At 44.5% G+C, this 15749-nt stretch overlaps 1 protein-coding gene across 1 annotated transcript; it reads left to right on the forward strand.

Moving 5' to 3' along the window:
• Window positions 1-5771: 5771 nt before the first annotated feature.
• On the forward strand, window positions 5772-15749 carry LOC128124216 (T-cell-interacting, activating receptor on myeloid cells protein 1-like). The gene is made up of 6 exons (XM_052760397.1): window positions 5772-5805; window positions 8422-8457; window positions 10378-10668; window positions 11155-11491; window positions 14098-14182; window positions 15404-15749. The coding sequence occupies exons 1-6, from the start codon at window positions 5772-5774 to the stop codon at window positions 15653-15655; spliced, it is 1035 nt and encodes a 344-aa protein (XP_052616357.1). The 3' UTR covers window positions 15656-15749.

A 15749-nucleotide genomic window follows, 5' to 3' on the forward strand; every position in this document is an offset into this window, starting at 1 on the left:
GGATACTTCACTGATTAACAATTACTACACTGAAACTGCAATTGTGTTTCTCCCCATGGATAGGGCATGCTGCCTAGATCATCAACCAAAACCATGGACTGTGGATCTGTTTCAGTGTTCATAATTATGTTAGCCTATTCTCTCATTTCCTTAGAATGTACTTTGTATAACTTCACAGGTATCCTTGGCTCTGTAAGTAGTATGCTAATAAATTTTATGTACCTTTATGCAGTATATATTGCCTGTATCTCATATACAACGATTTTAATGCTTCTGATAAGTTATTGGTTTGACGCTTTGTTCATTCCGTGTCTGTGCACATGTGTGTGTTTGTACATGTGTGTGTTGAGTGGAGACCAATATCATGTGTCTTTCCTTTATTATGTTTCATCATGTTTTAAAAGATTTATTTTTATTTGTGTGTGTGTGTGTGTGTGTGTGTGTGTGTGTGTGTGAGAGAGAGAGAGAGAGAGAGAGAGAGAGAGAGAGAGAGAGAGAGAGAGAGAGAGAGAGAGAGACTTATGTGCAGGTGCCCACTGTGTCCAGAAGAGGGCATCAGATCACCTGGAGTTAGAATTACAAGCTGCCTGAAGATGGATACTAGGAACTGAATCTGGGTCTTCTAGAAAAGCAACAAATGCTCTTAACCACTAAGCTGTCTCTCCCATTCTCCATCCCTCCTCTTGTGTTTGAGGCAGGGTCTCTCACTGAACCTGGAGTTCACTGATTTGCCTAGACTGTCTGGACACTAAGCCCCAGCCCTCCTCCTATATTCCTCTTCACTAGGGATTACAGGGACACGTTAGTACATCTGACTTCTTATGTTTGTACTGGGGATAAGAACTCAGGTCATTCCCACATACAAACATTATACAGAGAGAGAGAGATTGGAATAGAGATTTCCATCGATCCCTTCCCTTGGAATTCTGGGAACCCAGCAGAAGAGGAAGAAGAGGAATTATGGTATCCAAAAAGTCCAGAACACCAGGACAGCATGGCCTCAAGAATCTCATGCACAATTAATTTGAATGCTTCTGATATTGGGTTGATGTTTTGTTCAATTTGTGTGTGCACGCATGTGTGTGTTTGTGCATGAATGTGTGTGTGGAGGACAGTATCAGGTATCTTTCATTATTCTCCACCATGTTTTTAAAATTTTTACTTTTATTTATGTGTGTGTGCTTCTGTGTTTATGTGGGGGGGGGGGGGGGGTGAGATGGGCAGGTACCCTCTGTGACCAGAAGAATGCATCAGATCCCCTGGAGTTGGAATTACAGGCAGTTATGGGCTCCTAGGTGCTGGGAACTGCTGTGGGATGTTCTGTATGGCAAATGTGTTGCTCTGATTGGTCAATAAATAAATCACTGATTGGCCAGTGGCTAGGCAGGAAGTATAGGTGGAACAAGGAGGAGAATAAAGCTGGGAAGTGGAAGGCTGAGTCAGAGAGACACTGCTAGCCGCCACGATGGGAAACAGCATGTGAAGATGCTGGTAAGCCATGAGCCACGTAGCAAGGTATAGATTTATGGAAATGGATTAATTTAAGTTGTAAGAACAGTTAGCAAGAAGCCTGCCATGGCCATACAGTTTGTAACCAATATAAGTCTCTGTGTTTACTTGGTCGGGTCTGAGCGACTCTGGGACTGGCAGGTGAGAGAGATTTGTCCTGACTGTGGGCCAGGCAGGAAAACTCTAGCTACAGGGAACTGAACCTGAGTCCTCTGAAATACCATTAAGTGCTCTTGACCACTAAACCATTTCTCTCTCTCTCTCTCTCTCTCTCTCTCTCTCTCTCTCTCTCTCTCTCTCTCCATCCATCCATCATGTTTTTGAGGCAGGATCTCTCACTATACATGGAGCTAACTGATTTGCCTAAACTGGCTAGACATGAAGCCCCGGAGACCCTCCCATCTCCAGCTCCCCAATAGGGGATTACAGGGACAAATTGGTACAGCTGACTCTTGTGTGGGTACTGGGAATAAGAACTCAGGTCTTTCCCACATACAAACATTAGGCAGAAAGAAAGCCCAAGTAGAGGTTTCCATTGAGTCCCCCTCTTTGGAACTCCAGAAACACAGCAGAAGAGAGGGAGGAGGAATTGTGGGAGCCAGAGGGGTAGAGGACATCAGGAGAGCATGGCCTGCAGAATCAATTAAACAGGGCTCATAGGGGCTCAAAGAGACTGAAACTGCAATCATGTAGCCTGCATGGGTCTGTGCTAGGTCCTCTGCATATATGTTATGGCTATTGGCTTGGTAATTTGGAGAGACTCCTAAAAGTGGGAGTCAGGTGTCACTGATTACTTCCTCTGCTCTTGGGAGACTTTTTCTCCTACTGGGTTGCCTTGCCACGCCTTGATGGGAGGGGTTGTGTCTACTCTTATTGACTGTTGTTGGGTCATGCTAAGTTGACATCCCTGGGAGGCCTACACTTTTCTGGAGAAAGATGGGAAGTGGGGTAGTTCGGCAGTAGATGGGATTGGGGGAAGAACTGGAAGAGCTGGAGGGAGGGGAAGCAGTGGTTGGGATGTGTTCCATGAAAGAAGATAACAATTAAAATAAATAAATAAGAACTTGGGTCCTCAAGCTTCTACAGCAAGCACTTTACTGTCTCTACCATCTCCTTAGCCCCCTTGTAGTTATTTTATTTACCTTTTTGTACTTTCAGTCATAAGGAAATGGGAGGGCTTTAAACTGGAAGGCTCTTAGTCTTGCCTGGCAGAAAATCACATGTAAGGACTGGAGAGACGGTTCATTTCTTTGAGCAATGATGCTCTTTCAGAGGATCCAGGTTCAGTTCCCAGTGCCCACATGCTGGTTCAGAACCATCTATAACTCCAGTTCCAGGAGATCTAACATTCTCTTCTGATATCCATAGGTACCAGGCATATAGATGTCATAGAGACACACACGTAGACACTCCTTGTCCATGCCAGACATTGTAAGTGGCTTGATCTTGAGCAGGAAGCCACACTTGCTGTGAGTCTATGTGTACATGTAACAGCTGAGAAGACAGCACTTGGCAGCTCTCCTTCCGTCCAAGGCATTTACACCTTTTGCCCCTCCTCCGTGATGTTGCCTCTGTCCTATCTTGATCTCCAGGTCTGGCACTGTCCTACATCTAGAATCCTCCCAGTCAAATACTCCACCCAGGACTTGATATTGTCGCTTGCTTACCTTCAGGATGAAGAACCCCAGGCCTCAAGCTGAAGAAGCCCATGGAGTGATTGTGTCTAGTGGGAAGCCAGAGCTATGAGGGAGAACCCTTCCATCAGGCCAGCTAGCCTCATGACACTTGTGTCTGCTCAGTTCTGAAGAAGTAGAAGAAGAGCTGGCGTTTGAGGGAAGACATCAGATGATTATACAGGGGTAGGCCAGAGGCCACACTGGGTTTCCTTTCTTAAAATCTGTAATGAAGACTAATTTCCTTCTTATTAAAAATGTCTTTTTCATGAGCAAGGGGCATCAAGATTGTGATGGGGAAACCTACAGAGACAACCAGTGGGAACTCAAGAAATTTAAACCAGCACCTGTGGAGCCTCCATGGGACTGGACTAGGCCCTCTACATAGCTGAGACAGTTGTGTAGCCTGATCTGCTTAAGGAGCCCACTGGCAGTAGGGACAGGATTCATCCCTGGTGCATGAACAGGCTTTTTGGAGCCCACTACCTATGGTGGGATACCTTGCACAGCCTTGATGCAGGGGGAGGGTCTTGGACCTGCCTCTACTACTAAAGGTACCAGGCTCTGCTGACTCCCCATGGGAGGCCTTACCTCTTTGTAAGAGGGAATGGGGATTGGGTTGGGGGAGGGGAGGCTGGAGACTCAGGAGGAGGGAAGAGGGGGGGATCTGTGATTGGTATGTAAAGTGAAAAAAAAAATTCTTAATAAAAAAATTAAAATATGGAACATTTAAAAAATGTCATTATTGCTTACCTACTTTTAAGGAAAGATTTTTATTTTCAATGATGTGTTTTGTACAGGACTATCCTGTGAGCTAAACTGCCACTGTTTTCATGAGTTCAGTAAAGCATGGCCACAGCTGGGCTTGGTAACTGTTGACTTTCCCCCTTGGAGAGGTGGGGAGGGTCGTGGCACTGTCACGTGAGTATCAAGCCTCTCGTTCAGAGCAGAGTTTATGTACATCTGTCTTCACTGCAGGTGGCTTCAGTGGGGACGAGAAGAACACGGGTCGGGAAGGACCAATGAGGGGCCCCATCTGTGCAGCCTTTATGGCGTCAGCACTGTGCTGGATGAAGACCTCACCGTGTGGCGGCTTTAAGGTCGCTCGTGCCCATAACCTATTGCTCTGTAAGGAAGCTTAACCGATGCTTTGGTTCCTCTACAAGCATCGGTTCTCCAAACTTGGTGTAGATACAAACTCCTAAAAGTTCCCTTGGCACTCCCTCCAGGCAGTTTCTGCTTCCTCTTAGATAATTCACTAATTCTCTGGGTCTTCCCATGGCTGAGTTGTGCCTGTTGCTGCCCACTGTAGAGAGCTGTAGCCCAGGCATTCTTGGTTTCCAGGTCCTTTCTCACCCCATGTTGCTTCTGAGACTTCGTGGTATTATGTGTATTTTGTGCTTGTTGAAGCTTGAGATCATTCTATTATATGGTTGCATCACGATTTGTTTATCATTCTCATTGTCTAGTCTGATCCTTCATGGATCATGCTACCATGGTCATTCCTTTTTGGTGGTGTTTCTGGTGATGGTACTGGGGATTAGACTCAGAGCCTCATGCGTCCCAGATAAGCACTATACTCCTGAGCCATGGTCCTAGTCTTGCCATGAGCATCTTCATGTGTTGGGCGGCTTCCTTGTTTGAAAAACTCTGTCACCAGCAACCAGTAGACAGAAGCAGAAGAGTGGAAGGTCATCCTCACTAACACAGTAAGGTTGAGACCAGCCTGGACTGCATATTGAGACCCAGTCTCAAAACAAAACATACAAAAACTGAACTAAACAAAACTCTCATTTAAAAAAAAAAAAAAAACCAAAGACATATGGGATCTTCATGACCCATGGACACACATGTAGCTTGAGCTTGAGAGCATTTTGGGGCTGTGGCTACGGCTCAGTTGGTAGGGTGCTTGTCTGGCAAACACAAAGCTTTGGGTTAAATCCTCAGTACTACCTCAACCATATGTAGTGGCACATGTCCATAATCCCAGCATTCAGGAAGTGAGAGCAAAAGGATTTAAAGTTCAAGGTTATCTTCAGTTATATGGTGATTTTGAGACTGGCCTGTGCTACACCAGATCCTATCTTAAATACAAAGCAACATAAAACAAATATAAGGAGAGAAGCTGTCTGTGTTCTGTGAATCTTTCTCAGTTTCAAGAGACTGATTGCTTCCATTAGAAAAGGATTTTGGCTAGTGTCTGGTGCCTGTCATATCTGCCTCTCAATTTACATAAATCTTGGCCTTGACATCAGAAATCGTCAATCTCAGTTTTCATCCTCTCAGAATGAATCCGGCAAGCCCAGTGTTAGGCCTTTTGGAAGTTACCTGTGTAAGGCCTGAAAGTTGACTGTGACAGAAAAGTACCAAGTGAGTCAAGTCTCTGAAGGGGTTCAGAGGAACATGTTGCAACAGATGCCATCTACACATTTCCTGAAAGTGGATGTGGGAAGAAGGAACTGAGCAGCCAGCTCAAAACCTCAAAACCAGTCTTGCCTACTCACTGAGGTTGGAAGGACTGCAATACCCTGGTCCTATTCTTCTGCTACGAGTCCCGAAGAAGACCCTTGGATCAGCCACTGAGCCACCATGATCCCTAGGCTCCTTTCCCTTCTCTGCCTCCGTAAGTTGCTCTGGGTCGTCCACTCCATCTCCAGGAAATCATAAAACTGGTGAGATACTTGGATGGGAATTGAAGCCAGAACTCACACAGAGCTCAGAGCAGGGTCTGAGTTCATAGGATGAATCAGAAATCTTATTGTACATATTAGGGTAAAACCAATGCTCAATATGTAGTAGACATAGATGGGGGAAAACATAGGCGTGGAGCTGTAACTATATTGGCAGGGTGCTTACCTAGTGAGCGTGGAGTCCTGGGTTCTATCCCCAGTACTATAAACCAATTGTGGTGACACAAATCTGTAATCCCAGTACATGGAAGGTGGAGAGAGGCAGATGATGAATTGAAGGAAGAACATCTTCAGCTAAGTAGGGAGGTCAAGGCCAGTCTAGACCACTGGAGACTACACACGCGCACACACACGCGCACACACACACACACACACACACACACACACACACACACACACGCACACAGAGCATAGGTATAATGTAAAGGACTCAAAACTGGTAAGTTCTATATGCTGTTGCTAGCCAAGGTTGAATCAGCAGCAGGCTATGTCTTTTCTGTGATGCCAAGTTGTTATGACTAAGATACAACAGAGACCAACCACAGGAAAGAACTTCTTGTTTATTATATTTAAATTGTTTTGAGACAAGCTTTTACTGTGCAACCCTGGCTGACCTGGAGCCTAGTACCTAGGCCAGACTAGCCTTGAACTCACAGAGATCCTCCTGCCTCTGCTCTCAAAAGCCGAGATTACAGGCTGTGAGACCAGGCGATAAGACAGGGGTAAGAGCTTGTACAGCTACGCCTAGCACTTCTTTATATAGTACTAACTACAGTGGGTGATCGATGCTATTCGATAACTTTTCATGGCGGGGTGTGGTGGCACACTTGTGTATTCCCAGCTCTGGCAAGGTAGAGGCAGGAGTGTCGGAAGTTCAAAATCATCTGGTTACATAATTAATTGGTGCCTGAATGGGTACATGAGACCCTATATCAAAAATAATAATAACCCAGGTATGGCGGAACATCTTTAATCCCAGTACTGCCAGCACGAGGCAGGTGGTTGTCTATCTGTCCTACAGAGTGAGTTCCAGCACAGCCAGGGCTACACACAGAAATCCTGTCTCTAAGCACCAAAAGAAAAAAAAGACAAACATGAGCACAGGGCCCACCACTTCTTCCATTGATCTCAGAGCCTCTTTCCCCAATTCATGATCTTTTCTTTTTTTCTTTAATTTAATATATATGTATATATATATATATATATACGTGTGTATGTATATATGTGTGTGTGTTATATGCATGCATATGAGCACATATATACAACCATTTACCTTTAATCCTATGGATATGTGTCTATGACTGACTGACTTCTTGGGATTGGACTACTTACATGGGAGCTCATCCCTGGAGGAGACTGATTCTCCTCTCAGCCACCATTCACCATCTGTAGATCTTCATCTAGGGGGTGACACCATGTGGAGGCATGATGGCTTTTATTGCAGATATGTTTTTATCACATTTATTTATTTGGGTACATAGTAAATAAGTTGTGTGCTTGTGTGTGTGTTCACATGGGTCCATGTGTATGTGCACATGGGCATGCATTTGTGGAGACAAGAGGTCAACCTCAGGGGTCATTCTTCACATGCTATTCATGTTGGAATTTGAGACAAAGTCTCTGTTTGATCTGAGGCTCACCAGTTGGGCTAGGCTGGCTGGCCACTGAGCTCAAGGAATCCTCCTGTCTCCACCTCCCCAGCACTGGGATGACAAGCATATGCCATCACAGTGATCTTTTTCACATGGGTGGTGAGTATCAAACTTGCTTGTATTGAGAGATTTACTGGCAGAACCATCTCCCAAGCCTCCCTCCACAGGGTCTTTTTTGTCTGTCTGGTTTTTTTTTTTTTTTTTTTTTTTTTGGTTTTTCGAGACAGGGTTTCTCTGTGTAGCTTTGCGCCTTTCCTGGAACTCGCTTTGGAGACCAGGCTGGCCTCGAACTCACAGAGATCCGCCTGGCTCTGCCTCCCGAGTGCTGGGATTAAAGGCGTGCGCCACCACCGCCCGGCTTGTCTGTCTGTTTTGAGACAGGGTCTCTCTATGCAATCCTGGCTATCCTAGAACTCACTATGTAGACCAGGCTGGCCTCGAACTCCCTGAGGTCCTCCTGCCTATGACTCCTGAGTGCTGTGATTAAAGGGGCGCACCAGCTTCCTCCTGGGGTTCTTGACACCATTAGGTGTAGGCTAACTTCTTATCCTCCCCAGTGTCCTACAAGGCTGGTGTCCCTTCCCTGGAGGAGAGGTGATGACCCAAGCAATGTGATCCATGCTCCTCCAGCAGAGACGGTGATTGTGTGAAGCTTGGGGGTAGGAATGAGAATTGGAAGCTTTTGAGAGTTTGTAGAAGGAAGAAGGGACCATTGGAGTGAGATCAACAAGATGATAATAGCCAACCTCAGATACAAGCTGAAGTCACAGCCCAGATGAGGGACCATGCAGCTCCTGAGAGGGAGACTCCAAGTGATAAGATGACAGTGCTCTCAGAGTACCCCTCTGGACCAGAGGGGGACTAGAAACTTGTGGCTCATGTGTGATTTTTTTCCAGGGCTGTGTGTTGGGCAATCAGACATTCCGGACAATGGTAAGTGGGTCTTCAGGCAAACTCTCCTTGATCTTTCACCCCAAATTTTTTCTCCCCCTTTGATATCTTTTGTATGTGTGTCCATGTGCACATGTGAGTGTGCATTCATGTAGAAGCCAGAGGTCAACAACTGTGGTATTTTCCGCTGCCTGGGGGACCTGCCTCCAGCAGTGCAGGGCTCAAAGGGAATTCCATGGCGTCGGCATACTGTGACTTTTTATCTGAGGGGTAGGGGAAAAAACACTCACATACTCTCTTGATGGTTTCCTTCTTTATTTTATCACTGTATTCTCTTCTCTGCTTATATACCTCAACAAAGTCTTTCAGGCAATGTAGGAATTGCAAGGTGGTTATATTCTATTTTACCAATGAATGTTTATAGTGAATACAGGTAAAAACATGTTTTTGTCTCTTACATGATTAAAAAGAAGCCATCCCAAGACCCCACATATATTTACATCTAAGCAACTTGTTACAGATTTTCACAGTGTGATCAAGCAGTGGATATCTTTCTCAGCCATCTTTTATTGGCAGGTTGTATATTACCATTACAAAGAAGGATTCAGTCACTTTATTGTTTATCTTGAAAGGTAATCTTATAAGGAATCTTAAAGGAATCACAAACCTAAATTTTTACATGTAAAACAATCATTCAGCTCTACTTTAAATCTTTAGGGTGCATACCCACTCATCAGTAGTTTCTTATATCCAGAGGTTGAGGGCAAAAATGGGCACAAGGAATTAATCACCACCTTTGATCATCAGCCAATCCTAACAAGGAAAGTACATCAGCTAGTAACAACTGGACTGTTTTGTATTTCTGACCCTAACTTAATGAATCTGTAACTCACCTATGTGTCTTTGTGAACTTTATATTGTTTTCTAGGCTTTTTCATCTCAAAACTATAATCAAAGCATCTGACCTAACCTTATTTTAAGACTTTGCTTCAGCTATGGTGCACACCAAAACCTGTGAGTGCACCTTTCAACAAACATTAAGATTAAAAGAATTTGAGCCAGTCTGGCTCTTGGAACTCAGTCACTTTCCTTAATCATTAACCTGAACTGCGATCTCTGCAGCTCCTTAGGTGAAACTCATGGGCCCGAGCTGTGTAACACTTTCTTGTATTTACGTGTAATCATCAAAACTCTGTTTAAACCAACATTATCATGTTCAGTTAGACAGTACAGCTTAAGAAGAAATCATCTTCATAATAATTCACAAGTAAAAGTACCGAGTAGAACAGGGTGTTTCCGTGAGATAAACACATTGCATTACAGGCAGTGGGGATCTCCCCACACCCATTCACGCCATGCAGATACCAGAGAAAGATCACAGCAGCAAACATGTGAAGGCACAGCAGAAGCACAAGACATTCTGGGGTCTGTGGTCCAGAGGCCTTGCCTATCTGAGGTTCACCCGTCAGGGACTAGCCTGAGTGGGCTGACACCTCAAACTTCAGTTGCCACCTGCTGCTCCTCTGACACAGCCACTGGCAGGTGTTACTTCCCAGGAGTTTACCATCCTTTTTATTTTAGTTCATTTTCTTATGTGTGTGTTTGGGGGGGGGAGGGGGTTTACTGTAAATACTTTTTTTCTTTATTTATTTCTTTTTTAAGGCAATTTTTTTTTTCATTAGACCTGAGGCATGCCAATTAGGGTAGAATGGCTGACAAGAAAACCCAAGTGGTCCATCAGTCTCTACTTGCCCAGCAATGGGATTTCAAGCATACATACCACATCCTGATTTCTATGCTGACTCCAGGAGTCCGACTCAAGTACTCATGCTTGCATAACAAGCATTTTACTAATTGAGCTACCTCCACAGTGCAATCTCCTTCTCTATAAAAAAGAAGCAGGAGGGGCTCTGGGAGAAGGTAAGTACATCAGATACAGCTCTGAGCTCTGTTTGCTTCCAGGGCCACCTCCCAAGCCCAGCCTCAGCGCCTGGCCCAGCTCAGTGCTTCCCACCAAAAGCAGTGTGACAATGCGATGTAGGAGCCCTGCTCCAAGTGAATACTTCATCTTCAAAAAGGAAGGTTTTGTTTTGGATTCTGGGAAGCCATATGATTTGACAGAGAAGATGGCTGAGTTTCATATCGCTGAGTTACAGCAGAATGATGGAGGACATTACACCTGTGAATCCTTCAGCAAATGGTCCAATGGCACCCGGACACAGCCCAGTGATGCCCTTCTCCTATTGGTCACAGGTAAGGAGGGTCTATCTCAGGAAGATACATGGCATCTTCAGACTGGGGGTAAGGGAGGGACCGGGAGAAGGAATGAAGAAGGGTGGAATCTCCAGAGCAAGGGATAGAGGAGTGGGAATGTGGTTCCCCCCAGGGTTTGTGGGAGTGGGAAAAAAGAATCTCTGTTTTAGAGTCACGGTAGACAGTGAGAGGGATGAGGCTCAGGAGATCCCTGCCACAAGAACAAGAATGAAAAAAAATAAAATAAACCTTGTCCGGCAGTGGTGGCACACACCTTTAATTTCAGCACTGGGGAGGCAGATGCAGGTGGGTCTCTCTGAGTTCAAGGCCAGCCTGGTCTACAGAGTGAGTTCCAGGACAGCAAGGGCTACACAGAGAAACCCTGTCTTGAAAAATAAAGAAAGAAAACAAGCAACAACAAAGAACAGGAATGTGCACAAGTTCTACAGCTTCTTCCCTGGAGCTCAGAGCCCCTTTCTTCTCCAGGGTACTTGCCTAAACCTTCCCTCCAAGCCTACCACTGGGGCACAGTGCCTGCAGGGAGCCAGCTGATATTGCAGTGCCAGAAAGCGGGCAGTGTGCTCGGACCCATGAGGTTTGCATTGCTGAAGGAGGGACGCTCAGCTCCTGTGCAGATGAGGAGCTCAACAGGGACGGTGCTTGACTTCTCCCTTCTGAACGTGACAGCCAGAGACTCGGGGAGATACAGCTGTGTGTACTACCAGGCAAAGGTTCCCTATCGGGCCTCAGCCCCCAGCAATCCCCTTGAGGTCTCTGTGACAGGTAAGGTTTGCTATCATTTTCTGAACACCTGTGGGAGGGGGTAGTGGTCCCGTCTGGCCTCACGTCCGGCAGCCGCTTATAAAATAATCACTCGGAGGCTTACTACTATTTACAAACTGTATGACCTATGGCAGGCCTCTTGCTAGCTAGCTCTTATATCTTAAACTAATTTATTATCATTTAGTATCATTTCTATTCATCGATGTTTTGCCATGTGTTCCATGGCTTTACAGGTCTGCTGGCACGTTGCTTCTTGGACAGCAGGCGGGCATCTCTCCAGACTCCACCTTTCTCTTTCCTGTCTCTCTCCTTGGATTTCCTGCCTGCCTCTAAGCTGCCTTGCCGTAGGCCAAAGCAGCTTATTTATTAACCAGTGGGTACAACATATATTCACAGCATACAGAAAGACATCCCCCAACAATTTATCTATGCAATATTTATATTTTTATTGTTGTTATTACTGTTTTGAGGCACATTCTCACTATGTAGCCCTGGCTGGCATTGTAACTCACTATGTAGACCAGGGCAGCCTCAAATTCACAGAGATCTGCCTGCCTTTGCCTCTGAATGCTAGGACTGAAGGGGTGCACTGCTACTCTGACTTCTTTTTATTTTAATTAGTCTTTCAGGTTAATATAATCTACTGGGTTATAGAATTACCAAGAAAATGAATCTCTGGGCTTGTCTATGAGGGGTTATCTAGACAAGGTTAACTGAGGTAGGAAGATTCATCCTAAACATAGGTGGTACCATCAATGGACTGAGATCCCAGACTTAATGAAAAGGTCAATGTGAACTGAGTCCCAGCATTTATCTCTGTCTCTGCTTCCTGACTATGGATCCTACATGACCGTCTGCCTCCTGCTTTTTCTACCATGCCTTCCCCACCATGATTTATAGCAACTTCACACAGTGAGTCAAAATAACCCCTTCCTTTGGTTGCTTCCATCAGGTGTTTATCACTAATACAGTTAGCGCACAAATCAGGGTGACTCTGTATAAGCAATAAGGACATTTATTGTCCTTCCCTCACACACTGCCCTGCCTGGCCCTGTCCCCCAGCTGCCTCCAAACTGCTTTCTTCTATTCACCGGGTGAGTTTCCATGTCTCCTCTGCTGTTCTATGCATTCCATTATACACTCTTTCTTCTCCCCTAATTCTCGTCCCCACTTCTCATGATCCCCTGTATGCTTCAGTGACCCCATATATAAATACACACACACCTGTAGAACATGGATACAATTTTAACCGAGTTTCCTCATTTGAAAGAAAACATGATGCTTGCCTTCCTGAATCGGCTTTATTTTATTTAACGTAGTGATCTTCAGCAGACTCCATGATCTTGTTTTTCTTCATGGCTGTATAAAATTCTGTTTACACACATCACATTTGCTCCATTCTTCCATAGGTAGACATCAAGGCTGGTTTAGTTTCCTGATATTTATGACTAAGGTAGAAATAAATATGGATGAGCAGACATCTCTGTAGTATGTTGACTTCCAGTCCTCTAAATACATACTGAGGAGAGACTGATATAGCTGGGTTGTATGGTAGTCATATTTTCAATTTTTTGAGAAACCTCCATACTGATTTCTATGAAGGCTGGTACAAGTTTACACGCCCACCAGCAGTGTTATGGATTCCTCTCCACCCACATCATCACCAGCATTTGTTGTTACTTGCTCAGCCATTTGGATTGTGATAAGATAGGATTTCATAGCAGTTTTAATTAACATTTCCCTGATGGCTAAGGCTACTGCACACCTTTTTCAACTATTTAATGGCCATTTGTGTTTCTGGTTCTGAGAATGGCCTATTCAGTTCCTTAGCTTGTATATTGCTTGGAGGATTTTTGTTGCTTTATTTTCAGTTCTTTATACATTCTATATAATACTCCTCTGTTGGATGCACAAGATTTTCCCTGTTCTTCATGATGTGTCTTCACACTGCAGAGTGTTTTCTTTGTCATACAGAAGCCTTTTGATGTCATGTAGTCCCATTTGTTAGTTCTCTGGATCACTTCCTGTGCTACAGAAGAGTTTTTCAGCAAATCCTTGCCTATGTCTATATCTGCAGTGATTTCCCCATAGCAGTGTTCAAGTTTCTGGTCCAAGGTCTTTGATCTATTTAGAACTGATCTTTGTGCAGGGTGAGAGAGATGCATCTGCTTTCGTTCCTCAACAACCAGACATCAGTTTTCTCAGCATCATTTGTTAAAGGGCATGTCTCTTCTATAATAGGTTTGTTTGTTTTTGAGAAACGGTCTCGGTCTTCTCTGTAATTTGTTTGTTTGTAGTTGAGATAAGGACTCACTATGTAGCCCAGGCTGCTCTGGAACTCACAGAGATCTGCCTGCCTCTTCTCCCAGAGCACTGGGATTCAAGGTGTGCACCACCATGCCTGACTGTGATGTATGCTTTTGACCACTTTGTCAGAATTAGGTGAATCACACCATGTGGGCTGATTTCTAGCTTCTATTTAACTGGTCTACATGTCTGTCTTGACACCAGCGCCATTCTGCTTCTTGTGGTTTTGTTGTTGTTATCACTCTATTATATATTCAGAGATTGGGTAACATGATGCTCTCAAGTGGATTTTATGCTAAGGATCGGTTTTGCTATTTGATATCTTCCATGCTTCCATAGGAATTTCAGCATTGTTTCTTCTAATACTGTGAAGAGTATCATTGAGATTTTGATGCAGATTGCATCAAATCTGTGGACTGCTTTGGTAAGACAGCCCCTTTTACAGTATTAATTCTGCCAATCCATGAGCACAGGAGGTCTTTCCATGTTCTAGTGTCCTCTTCATTTTCTTTCTTTTGTGTGTTGAAGATTCCACTGTGGAGGTCTTTTACCTTTTACACTTATTCCTGTAGATATAGTAAAACAACTATAAGTGGGTTTTCTCCCTGATATCATTCCTTTACTGTTTGAAGTCTTCAAAAGTATCCAAAGTTTCCTGCCAGAATGTTGTCCCATTTAAACACTACACACCTTGCTTGTAAATTCTCCTTTTTGCCTTTGAGATTTTCAATAGTGTGATCACTGTTAGGTATGAAAGTCTGTGTAGTGGGCAATGATAGGTAAAGAATGATGTTCTTATATAGTAGTGAGATTATCTGCCTTTCCCTGTGGGTCATGCCTGCAGCGAACCTTGCTGTTGATGTGTTTAGTTATGAAGCTGAACTTTTTAGGATGAGCTGACTCATGTGCAGTGTCTTTAAGGATAGATAAATGCCAAGCATCACATCAGCTCCTCCTCCTCCTCCTTCTCCTCTTCCTTCTCCTCCTCTTCCTCTTTCTCCTCTTTCTCCTCCTTCTCCTCCTCCTGTTCCCTTCCTCCCCCTCCTCCTCCTCCTCTTCCTCTTTCTCCTCCTTCTTCTTTTGCTTTTGCTGTGTGAGACAGGGTCTCTTGCAGTTCACTGCTGCAGATGCCACGCTAGGTGGCCCTCAAGCTTCTGTGGATTCTCCTCCTGTCTCACTACAATGCGTATGGATTTTAGATACACACTACTGTATCCAGCTATATGTGGATTCTGGGGTTCAGACCCTTTATCCACTTAGCCGTTTCCCTTCCTCCTTACCATTCAACAGCTCCTCTTGAATGAAGAGAGAGATACAGTGAACCAGCCTTTCCTCTGCCAGGTTCAAATTTTCTGAAGCTCACTGCCCGTATGGCATTTTGTGATCCAAGGAGGCATGCTGACCCGCCACTGATTCCTGTGTTCTGTAGATCTATGTGTAGCTCTGTCTCCTTTGATCTACATGTTGCATCTAAGATTAACCCCTAATGCATCAAGGGAGATAGAGAAATGGAAGAGAGCAGAGATGGAAATAAGGTAAGGCCAAGCAAAGTAAAAGAGACTGAGGCAGAGTGAACAAAAAAATAAAGGTACAGGATACCCATTTCAACTTAAATTTAAAAAAATATTTAAAGTTAAATCTTTAGAGAACAGAGTCCATGACGCAAGTGGAAATATGGGAGTCAGATTTGGTCAATCTGTCTGTGGAGGAGGGATGGCCTCTGTGGCCAGTGATGATCATCTTCTCCCTTTCAGAGCCCCCAGATACCATGAGAGAAGGCTACACCGTGGGTAACCTCATCCGGTTTGGAGTGGCTGCTGTAATTGTGCTAATAATGGGAGGCTTCCTGGTTGAAGCCTGGCATAGCCAGAGGCTGTCTCCAAATAGACCCTGGTAAAATAATGCTCTTTCTTATGGGCTGTCGTGTAATTACGAGGGTTTTCTCCATCCCAGGTTGACAAAGGTATAACTGACAGATAGACGTTGAGTTG

This window comes from Peromyscus californicus, unplaced genomic scaffold, assembly GCF_007827085.1.
Source record: "Peromyscus californicus insignis strain IS unplaced genomic scaffold, ASM782708v3 Scaffold_4__1_contigs__length_199733344, whole genome shotgun sequence".
Classification (NCBI taxonomy): Eukaryota; Metazoa; Chordata; class Mammalia; order Rodentia; family Cricetidae; genus Peromyscus; species Peromyscus californicus.